Here is a 12027-nt window from a genome sequence, read left to right as displayed (position 1 = left end):
GGGGAGCACGTCCCTTCCATCTTTGCGCACGCACACCCCCCATGCCCCGTACACAAAAGGTGCTTCATAAATGCGTGTCCGACTCTGTTTCCGAGAGTCAACCCCCCTATCCCAGCAGCTGTGCGAGGGTTGGATTCATCCAAGGGAACAGACAGGCAAGGCAGAGCTGGTCAGCCCCGCGGCCTTTACCTCACGAGGTTGGCGCAGGGCCCGGGCCACCGGCAGCTCTGGTACACGCGCTGGACCACTGTCTCTGAGCCGTTCTGCACCTGGCAGGACACCGTCCGTGTCACCGTGTGATAGCACCAGTGCCTGTGGGGAGAGCAACAGTCAGGTCAGTCCTGCCTGTTCCTGAGGTGCCGACTGTGGACCAAAAGGCCGTGCGGGCCGAGGAGGGGCCCCTCCACAAGCCCGAGGGACGGTGCTCCTGGGTAAGGGGCCCACTGAGACCCTGCGTACCGGTCTAAGGGGACGGGAGAGTACCCACACCCGCTAGCCATGAAGCCCCAGCATCATTTCAGTCTTCAAACACTCCGTGCGAAATCAGTGATAAAGGCTGTCCCCCTGTCAGGAAATCCCACTCTGGAGGGGAAGACGGTCGGCGAGATGAAGAGAACACACGGGAACACTGGCTCATAGGAACAAGCACAGGATGCGCACAGGGAACCATGGGAGCCCAGCAGGGCCCCCAACCCAGGTCCTAAGAAAGGCCAATCCGCTGAGAACTGAAAGGTCAGAGTCAGCAGACCCAAAGTGTGGGGGCAATGAGGGGGGACAGTTCACAGAGGAGAGAGCAGGGTGAGCAAGGGCACGTCGGCGAGACGGACTGCAGCTGCCCAGGGACCAGCGTGCAACTAGGCGTGGCCTGAGGCTGGACGAAAGGGAGTAGCCGGGAGAAAGGAAGAGGCGGGGAACCTGCCAGAGGTGGGTCTTACGACATTGGTGGAGAGCCACTGAAGGACTGGGGGGTGGGCGCGGTGGGGAATGACTCAGATGGGTCTGATTTTAGAAAAGCCCCTCTGGTGCAGTGTGTAAGAGCTGAGGAGGCCTGAGCTGGGGCCTGCAGCGGGGAAGAGGGGACATGTGCAAACAATATGGTGATTGGATCAAGATGGCAGACACCTCCCCCTCCCATCTCCAGATCCTAGATATTGAAAATCTAAAAATAAGTCCCCACTGTGACATCGGCAAGATGGTGGGAGAGGAGGGCCCTTACTCAGTACCCTTCAGTAACAGTAATTTAGCAGCCATTCTTGAACAAAAATGCCTCTGTGGGAACTTTAGGATTTTTGCAAACTATTTATCTGATAACGATTGATATCCAAAATATATAAGGAACTCATAAAACTCAATAGCAAAAAAATAGTAATAATAATCCAATAAAAATGGCCAAAAAATCTGAATAGACATTTTTCCAAAGAATACATATAGATGGCCGACAGGTATATGAAAAGGTGCTCAACATCACTAATCATCAGGAAAATGCAAATCAAAATAAGATATCACCTCACACCTGTTAGGATGGCTATTATCAAAAAGACATGAGACAACAAGAGTGGTTGAAGGTGTGGAGAAAAGGGAACCCTGGTACAGTGCTGGTAGGAATGGAAATTGGTGCAGTCATTATGGTAGGTTCCTCAAAAAATTAAAAATAGAACTACCATACCATATGATCCAGGAATCTCAATTCTGGGTATCGATCCAAAGGAAACAAAATCAGTATCCCAAAGAGATATCTGCACCTCCACGTTCAATGCAGCACTATTCACAACAGCCAAGATGGAAACAACCTAAGTGTCCATCTACAGATAAATGGATAAAGAAAATGTCATGTATATGTACAATGGAATACAATTATTCGACCATAAAAAAGAAGGTAATCCTACCATTTGTGGCAACATGGATGAACCTAGAGGACATTATGCTCAGTGAGTAAGTCAGACAGAGAAAGACAAATCTGTATGATCTCACTTATAAGTGGAGTCTGAAAATGTCAAACTCATAGAACCAGAGAGTAGAATAGTGGTTGCCAGGGGAGAGGGAATAGGAGAGATGGGGAGATGTTGGTCAAAGGATACAAACTTCCAGTTATAAGATGAATAAGTTCTGGGGATCTAATGTACAGATTAGACCTGCACATAGTGATTATAGTTCAAAATACCATATTGTATACTTGAAATTTGCTAAGAGAATAGATCTTAAGTGTTCTTACCACACACATAAAAAGGTAGCTATGTGAGATGACAGATGTGTTAATAATCCATGGTAATCATTTCACGATGTGTACGCAATTAAATCATCATGTTTTAAACCAAAAAAATCAAGTTGTACGACTTGTATAAACACTTTTTAAATTTGTCAATCGGAGCTCAATAAAGCAGAAAATACAAATAAAGTAAAAATAAGTCCCTAACAGCATTGGAAAACAAAAAGCAGTGGGCCAGATATTTTGAGGAATCCTTGAGAGACTGAAAAGCACATGGGGGCTTCCCTGGTGGCGCAGTGGTTGAGAGTCTGCCTGCCAATGCAGGGGACACGGGTTCGAGCCCTGCTCTGGGAAGATCCCACATGCCGCGGAGCAACTAGGTCTGTGAGCCACGATTACTGAGCCTGCGCGTCTGGAGCCTGTGCTCTGCAACAAGAGAGGCCGCGATAGTCAGAGGCCCGCGCACCACGATGAAGAGTGGCCCCCACTTGCCGCAACTAGAGAAAGCCCTGGCACAGAAACGAAGACCCAACACAGCCATAAATAAATAAATAAATAAAATTTAAAAAAAAGAAAAGCACATGGGAATAAATTGAAGGAGGAAGTACAGTCCAAAACACACAGGGAAGATTGGGGCTCAAGGTGGGTGCAACATAGGAGCAGCAGAGGTGACTGTCAAAGGACCATGGTAGAAGGAGCCAGACAGGTAGGACCAGGATCCCTATCCCTGCTGGTGTCAAGAATCAGGCATCGAACTCACTTGTTTTGTGGCAGGTGTGGTCAGAATGGGTGCCTCAAAGGCTGATGACCTCCAGAAGACACAGGGACCCTCTCAAGGTCAGACAACTGCATTCTTGCACATTCTTTATCCTATACCACCAACCCTCCAAGAGGCAAAGCAGCAGTGAACAGAGAAACAGAGACAAGCTAATGGAAAACCCCAAATGCCAACAATTGCAAATTATTTAAGAAAAAAGGCCAACACCCTGAAAGAAAGGCACTGACTCAACAGATAATAAATCACACTTCAAGAAAAAACAAGCAATGAAGCAAATAATGGAGACAGTTTTTTCAAGCACAATTAAAGTCCTTAAAGAGATAGAATTTTTCACTCATAAGAACTATCATGAAATCAAAAAATTAGATATGTTAGAAATGAAATGTATGACTGTGAAAATAAAAAGGCTCGACAGATGGGCTGAAAACACAGAACAGACAAAGCTAAGGAATGAGCTGATGAGCTGGAAATCTGAGCCGTCAACTTTCCAAGGATATACTGCAAAGGGACATAGAGATGGAAAATGTGTGAGAAAAGGTGAGGTACCTGGAGGACACACCAAATTCCAGCATACATCTATTAGTAGCCCTGGAAGGGGAGATCAGAGAGAGCACAGGGAAGTATAGACTCAAAGCGATAATAAAGAATATTTCCCAGAGCTGAAGAAAGACATGATTTCTTTTGTGTGTGTGTGAATAATGTTTATTTTTTAATTGAGATATAGTTGATTTACAATGTTTCAGGTATATAGCAAAGTGATTCAGTTATATATACATATTCTTTTTCAGATTCTTTTCCATTATAGGTTATTACAAGATACTGAGTATAGTTCCCTGTGCTATACAGTAGGTCCTTGTTGTTTATCTATTTTATATATTGTAGTGTGTATCTATTAATCCCAGATTCCTAATTTATCCCTCCCCCCACCTTTCCCCTTTGGCAACCATAAGTTTGTTTTCTATGTCTGTCAGTCTATTTCTGTTTTGTAAATAAGTTCATTTGTATCATGTCTTTAGATTCCACACATAAGTGATATCCTATGATATTTGTAAAAGACATGAATTCTTAACTCAAAAGGGCCCACTGAGTGCTAAGCAAGATGAACAAAGACAGACATATTGCGGTGAAATTTCAGAACACTCAGAATGAAGAGAAAATACTAAACACTGAAGAAAGGAAAGAAGAAACAAATCACCTACAATAAACTGAAATTAGATTTCTTAAGAGCAATATCAGAATCGGGAATATAGTGACACAACTGCTTCAAAGTTTTGAGGGGAAATATTTAGAATCCAGAATTCTATACCTGAACGAACTCCTCTTCAAAGGTGAAGGCAAAATAAAGACATTTTCAGATGCACAAGAACTCAGAAAGTTTATCAGTTACCTTTTCTGAAAGAATTACTAGAGGATGTATTCCAACAAACTAACGGACATAGGAGAGCATAGGAGGAATATATTAAACATGAGGAGCAGTTACAAACAAAGAAACAATAATAAGATTTAAAAACAGCCTAGATCTAAAATCCAAGGTGATCTAAATATGGACAATGGCAAAGAGGGGACAGAAGGAACTAATATTTGCTGATATTTTTGTCTTGTTTAAGGAAAAGATATAGAAACGGTGCAACTTTAGGTGCAGTAGATAAATATACAATTAAATTTTAAAAATTTTTTAAAAATTTTAATTTTAAGATAAATACTAGAAAGTGTAGGAAGAGGACATAAAACTGACAAACCATGAAAGAAAGAAGTAAAACAAAGATTTGATTAACCCAACAGAATGCTAGAAAAGCAAGAAAGTAGCAACAGAAAACACAGTAATTAGAAGACAATGAAATTAGAAAGGAGAAGAAAGGAATTAATAAAGATGGAAGCAGAAATTAATGAAATAGGGCTTCCCTGGTGGTGCAGTGGTTAAGAATCCACCCCCCAGCACAGGGGACACGGGTTCGCTCCCTGGTCGGGGAAGATCCCACATGCTGTGGAGTAGCTAAGCCCGTGCCCCACAACTACTGAGCCTGTGCTCTACAGCCCTCAAGCCACAACTACTGAGCCCACGTGCTGCAACTACTGAAGCCCACGCACCTAGAGCCCGTGCTCCACAACAAGAGAAGCCACCACAATGAGAAGCCCACGCACTGCAACCAAGAGTAGCCCCCACTCGCCACAACTAGAGAAAGCCCGCGTGCAGCAACGAAGACCCAACGCAGCCAAAAATAAATAAATTTTTTTAAAAAAGAAATTAATGAAATAGATTACTTTCAAAAGTGAATCAACAAAATCAAACACAGGTCTAAAAAAAAATCAAACAGACAAAACCCAGACAATTTTTAATGAGAAACAAACAAAAGACATAAGAAGACATTAAGAACAAGAAAAAAATCCCCATAGAGATTAGAAATTGTAAATAAATATTATGTCTGATCTTACATCAACATTTTTCAAAATGTTGACAATTGGACAATTTTCTAGGAGAATATATTGGCACAGTCGAAAAGAACATGAAAAAGTAACCAAAAGTTGATCCCTCTCCCCAAAGGCATCAGGAGACCTGGTTCTGCCACCAGTCTGCTGTGTGACGTGAGCAAAGGGATGTTCCCTCTCTGAGCCTCAGTTAAATAAAAAAATTCTACCTCTCAGGGTTATTGTGAGGACTAAGTGAGCAGATCCATGTGGCACTACCTACCCCAAGGGGTCATGATTGATTACCTGGCTACTGAAACCCCACAACATTCATTCAAGTGTAAGGACTGTCCTTCCTATTTTGCAGATGGGAAAAGAAGTACTGAGAGATGAAACCTCACCGCCCATGGCTCAAGTCAGAGGCCCAGGCGGCCAGTAGGGTCCCACCTGCACAATACAAACCACTGCCTCTGCTAGTTGCTCAGGGAAACTGGGCCTGGACCCCTCCTGCATCTCTACCAGGGAGCATCAGTACCACCTCGGGCATTCAGCGTGAGTCTCTTCGGGATGAACTGCTGTCCAATCCAAGGACAATGCTCCACCCTGAGATCTGCCCCTGGCGATCTGGAACAGACAGAGTCCAGCCACCTCTGGGTCAGAGCTTTCTGTAGGGAAATGAGCTATGAACTGGAAAACATTTTCAAATGCCTTGATTCATCATCTCCAGACATTTGATCTTTTAATGGGCTGTAAATGGTTTCCCAAAATTAAAACCTGGCCAAAAACAACGAAGAAGGCAGGCAGAGACAAGCAAAGAGGGCTCCGGGCCTTTTCAGATGGAATTCTAAACCCCATTCATCTCCAGGCACCCGCAGTTCCAGGGAATCTCGGTGTCAGGCACTCTGCTCCCATACGGGGTCCCCTTTAGGATCCCCGTCTCCTGAGTATCATATCTATGTCTCCTGTTTTGTGGGTGGCATCACACCATCGCCCACCACCACCACCACCCCTGACCATGGTGGGTGCACAGTGATGAGTGAACAAGGCTGTAAGGGCAGAGGATGACTCCGCCCAGAGACAGGCTTGGCAGGAGAAGTACGTCCCTTCTGTGACCCTACTGGAAGGACTGGCCCAGGGGCAGAGATCTGGGGAGTGGCAGGGCTGGTCTTCAAACTGCCTAAGAAGTAAGGGTGGCCTCAGCAGCCTTCATCAGGATGGGGCAGGACTGCCTTTATTTGGGGGCATCATCTCAGAGACCTCCCTTCATCATCTCCCCCCCCACCTCCTCAGCTGAGCTCTCGTGGAGGGTCCAGGATGGGAAACTCACTCCCAGCCTTGGGGACGGATCTGCTCCCCTCCAGGTCTGTCTTATGAGGGGAGGCCCCGCTCCCTGATGGGGAAGAGAAGCTGACTTGGCCCTGCTCCACCAGGCCTGGGGGCTGCTCCTACAGCATCTTTTGCCACGCTATGTGTCTGGCTCTGTGGCTTGGCCAAGCCGTGAAATCCTTAATTTAGAGTCCTTTGGGGAAACAAGTGCTAAGTGCTTTCAGGAAATCATGTCATGATGGAACGGAGGGGTCTTCAGGACACCGCCAGCCCATGCCCACCTCTGAACATAACTAACCAACCCATCTATTTCACCCGGGGCATGCCACCACATCAGCCCTTCTCCCCTTAACCCTGGGACCCCCTCCCGCACCGGCCCATGAGCCCCAGTTCTATCTGAGCTTTGCTTTGGGACCTGATCTCACCTTCCCCTCCACCCCCAGGACCCTGAGCCTGAACCAAGCCCGAGGGCTTTGACAGTGATCTCCCTCCCCAAGAGGACCACCCAGTCTGCCCCCATGTCACTGTCTCATGCTCTGCTCCACCCCAGTGTGGCATCACCTCAATGCTTCCTCTTGAACCCCAACATATGTGCCCCACTTGCATGGACACACATCCTCATAGCCCACGGAACACCTCAGGACACACCATTTCAATCCATCCACTACGGAGACCATCGCTATCCAACCCCTTCTCGCTCCATCTTGACCAGCACCAGTAAGTTCCCGGTCCCCTGACCCAGAACCCCCAGAGGCAAATCGCCACGGAACCCACATTTTCCCTCCCTTACTCTCCACGGCTGATCAGCCCCCACGTCAGGCAAGTCCTGCCTGCATCCCAGCCCTGGTCCCACAGTCCTGATTCCCACAGCCAGGCCCTTGCTGGTCGGCCAGCATCCGCCCTGTTTCCCTGCAATCTCCTCGAGGTGCCACCAGAGGGCGCTCCCTAAACCACAAATCTGGCCCTGTCACCCGGCCTCTGGAAACCCTTTCCTAGCTCCCCATCCTCCACGGTTCCCACCCACCTCCCCGTTGTCACCTTCCACGACGCTCCATCTTGCCATTTATGCTGTCACTTTGTCCTCCCTGTCATGCCATCCCACCTTCTTTCACTCAGCCAACTCTTACCCTACCCGTCTCCATTCAGGCTCTGTCCCCTCCTGGAAGCCCTCCCTGACCCCCTGCTCCACAGGGCCCCCTGCATGCCTCTATCTTAACCCTCATCACACCTGATGACCACAGGCTCCGGACGACAGCAGGCCCCATAAAGGTGTGCTCATCTGACCCCAAGCCCCGCATCCCAGAGGGACCTTTTCCCATCCACGTTCACTCACTCTCTTACCAAAAACTGCTTCTCGGGCTCGGCACCGTGGGGCTTGCTCCTGTGGCTGCAGCCACCCACCTCAAGGTTGGGGGTGTCCTGTGTCAGGCCCCTCTCCACCTGGCCCTCACTGTTCTATTACCTGACCACACCTGCCTGACCCCTACAGAGGCCAATTCCAGGGGGGTTGCCTGCCAGCTTGGCTCAAGAAATTCTGTGAGAAATGAGGTTTGCAACCTAAAGGCCATGGCCAAGTGGATAGGCAATTCAGATGACGCTGAGGCCACGCCCATGACAAAGAGCCCACAGGGCCTGGGCTGGTTCCCTGAGAGATGCAGGCAGAGGAGCCAGCTCCCAGCCCCTTCCAGGGACAGGAAGAACAACTCTGGTGCAAGCAGAATCAGCCTGCCAGGATCCTTACCATACAGAGACCCTCTCCTGTGGGCAGAGTCAGGCCCAGTACCCCAAGACTTTTTTTTTTTTTTTTTTGCGGTACGCGGGCCTCTCACTGTTGCGGCCTCTCCCGTTGCGGAGCACAGGCTCCGGACGCGCAGGCTCAGCGGCCGTGGCTCACGGGCCCAGCCGCTCCGCGGCATGTGGGATCCTCCTGGACCGGGGCACAAACCCGTGTCCCCTGCATCGGCAGACGGACTGTCAACCACTGCGCCACCAGGGAAGCCCCCCCAGACCTGTTTTACGGTTGGCAAAGCAGTTTCACATACTGTTATAGGCTGAATTGTGTCCCCCTCACACACAAATCCATACACTGAAGCCCTAACCCCAATTACCTCAAAATCTGACTGTATTTGGAGATAGGGTCTTTAAAGAGATAATTACATTAAAGTGAGGGCCTTAGGGTGGGTTCTAATCCAATAGGACTGGTGTCATAAGAAGAGGAAGTTTGGGGGCTTCCCTGGTGGCGCAGTGGTTGAGCGTCCGCCTGCCGATGCAGGGGACACGGCTGCGTGCCCCAGTCCGGGAAGATCCCACATGCCGCGGAGCGGCTGGGCCCGTGAGCCATGGCCACTGAGCCTGCGCGTCCGGAGCCTGTGCTCCGCAATAGGAAAGGCCACAGCAGTGAGAGGCCCGCGTACTGCAAAAAAAAAAAAAAAAAAAAGAGGAAGTTTGGATTCGAATGTGAACAACACAGGGAGAAGGTGGCCATCTGAGAGGCCTCAGGAGAAAGCACCCTTGTCAGCACCTTGATCTTGGACTTCCAGCCTCCAGAACGTTAAGGAAATTAACTTCTGTTGTTTCAGCTGCCCCCTGTGTGGTACTTTGTTATGGCTGCCCTAGTCAACTCACACACATACGTGACCTTGTTTAATCTTCTCAACAAGTCTCAGGTAGGAATTCTACAAAGAAGGAAGCCCAGACTGCAGGGGAGACTCGAGGTCACACAGTGATAAGTGATCAGTTTAGGTTCTTTTCTTTTTTTTTGAATTGAAGTATAACTGACCTACAACACTATGTTAGTTCCAGGTGTACAACATAGTGGTTCAATATTTCTATATATCACAAAATGATCACCACGATAAGTCTAGTTACCATCCGTCACCATACAAAGTTTTTACGATATCATTGACTATATTCCCCATACTGTACATTTTCTCCCTGAGATTCGTTTATCTTGTAGCTGGAAGTTTATACCTTTTACCTTAGATCTTGAAGGTCAGCCTTCTAATTCCAAACCCCAGGCTGTATCCACCGTGCCAGTGAGGACAGCAGAGAGTTAGACAGCAAATACAGCATCCCCTGGCAGGCCCTCACGAGCCGTGTGCCTCAGGGGACCACCCCACATGCAAAACAGCAAGCAGAGGGGACGGCCCCCACCTCATGCGTGAAACCATTGGGACAACTGTTGAGGGCAGTTCAGGCCACAGCAGGGCTCACAGGGTGGGCTCCAAGCCGGTCCTGTCCCCTGCCCCCTCTTCCCTGCAGTTACCTAAATCAGACCTCCGTTCAGCCTCACACAATCCTGGGTGGTCAGAACTGCTGCTCTGCCAGTTTTCCAGGTAAGGAAACCAAGGCACATCCAAGGCCACCCCACAAGTCAACAGACAACCCAGATTCGAGCCCAGCCCCTAGCCCCCTGACTACCCTGCCGAACTGACTTAGAGCTCACCCTGACTGCGTGGGTCTCGGCATACGGTGGTCTGTCCACCTGGGGCCGTGCTGCCAGGAGAGGGCCGTGCCACAGACCATGACGAAGGCAGCGGGGCTGCTGAGAGAAACCGCGGAAGCCCAGGAGCTGGGAGAAGCAGGGCCTGGGTCTTGGGAGGGGGTCAGGATCCAAGCTAGATCTCCCCAGTCCAGAGCAAGGAGCCAAGTCTAACAAGATGAAACATGACCAGGCAAATGTGGAGTCCTGCACTGCAGCCCCAAAACCCAGCGGACAGGCCCCAGATGGGGCGCAGCGGTTCTCGCCAACAATAAGTTCACTGTGAGTCAGAGGTGTGAGTCAGAGGTGTGTGCAGCATGCAGAAAGCAAAGGCAATCTCAGGCCGTCTTAAGAGCAGAATAACGTCGAGAACATCCCCGCTCCCCTCTGCACTGGCCCGCATATGGTGGACCCTGGGCTGTGCCACCCAGATCCCCCTCAGTGAAGGGTCTTTAGACCTCAGCTGCCCAGAACCACCTTGGCCAAGGGCCGGCTCTTCCTGGGGCCCCGTCCAGTGTCTGGTCCCTGCACAAGATGAAAGGCTCAGTCATATGGACCTCAGGACAACTCGAAGGGCCATTGTAGGTGCAGGGCCCCCGGGAGGTCAATGGTAGTTGTCACTGGGTCCACATCAAAGCTCAACTCCTCCTTCTAACTCCTGCTTCTGCCCCTCCCTTCCACGGGCACCAATCTTAGGAGGCGCCCCCAATACACGTCCTCCCTCTTGGACCGCATCTCAGAATCTGCTTCCTGGAGACTCCACCTGGCGTCTGCCGTGAGCCCCAACGGGAAAAGGAACAAACTGAGAGCCAGTGCGCTGGGAGGAGAGGGCTGCGACTGCTGTCCTCTGAGCAGGGGACACCAGGGTTGGGAGGAGGGGAAGGTTGGCCTGCAGAGCATGAGTGTCCATGGGAGGAGGACAGGTCAGAAGCCCAAGGTTTGGTGACGTGGAGGGGACGGCCCCACGCCCCTCGGGTCCACATCTGCCCTCTCCAGCAGCGGAGGCCTGTCGACGATGGAGCGTTCAGATATACTGAGCAGAAATAAGCTGACGGCCGTGGTGGCGGGAGGCAGCTCTGGGAGGCCAGCTCTCCCCCCGCCAAGATAAGTGCAGGGGGAGCTAGACCACACTTGCTCGTGGGGCCGCAGAGGGCCCGGAGTCGGGTCAGAACACGACACCCACCAGAAGGCAGACTTCCACTCAGGCTGGGGAGGTACTGCTTCCGGAGGGTGGGCCATGGGTGCAACGAGCTGCCCGCACGTTGGTAGTGGGCGTCCCGTCCTGGGAGGGGAACGGTGAGCAGAGGCAGGACACCCACTTGGCGGATGGAGGGTGAAGATACACAATGGACCCTCAAAGAGCATGGAGACTCACCCTACTGGAAAAGAGGAGGTAAGGCAGGGAAGATTTTTGGGGTTTTTTCGCTGCGCTGTGCGGCTTGCGGGATCTCAGTTCCCCGACTAGGGATCGAACCCAGGCCGCCGGAAGACTCGGAAGATTTTTAAATGAGAGGGGAACCCGGTCAGTGGGGTTCCAGGAGGACCTCTGGTGGCAGGGGGGAGGGCAGAGGCTGAACCCATTTGGGATAAACGGGCACAGACCATGAAGGGACCAGCCGAGGCCCGGCGGAAGCCCCCTGAAATGGGCTTTACCACCTGGATCCAAACGGGGCCAACCCACGGACCGCTACGCGCCGTCTCCCAACAAGGTAAGCGTCTGTACGGCTGACGCTGCTCTCCACCTCTCAGCTCTCATCCACCTGAACCACTGTCCGGAGTTAGGGTTTTGTTTACGTAAGGATAGCTGAGTGTACGTTACACTAAGGCCTG

At 50.2% G+C, this 12027-nt stretch overlaps 1 protein-coding gene across 2 annotated transcripts in view; it reads right to left on the bottom strand.

The window, feature by feature from the left end:
* Positions 1–12027, bottom strand: part of COL26A1 (collagen type XXVI alpha 1 chain) — a gene marked incomplete at both ends in the record, with an annotated part of 176169 nt that overhangs the window by 132008 nt on the left and 32134 nt on the right. For both annotated transcript variants that reach the window (XM_082857331.1, XM_082857332.1), the window contains one exon: positions 190–312. In XM_082857331.1, the coding sequence (XP_082713457.1) occupies positions 190–312 (123 nt within the window). The remainder of the gene's footprint in view (positions 1–189; positions 313–12027) is intronic.

Source organism: Leucopleurus acutus, assembly GCF_964270905.1.
Source record: "Leucopleurus acutus genome assembly, chromosome: 16".
NCBI lineage: Eukaryota > Metazoa > Chordata > Mammalia > Artiodactyla > Delphinidae > Leucopleurus > Leucopleurus acutus.
This window is presented reverse-complemented; position numbering and strand designations above follow the sequence as displayed.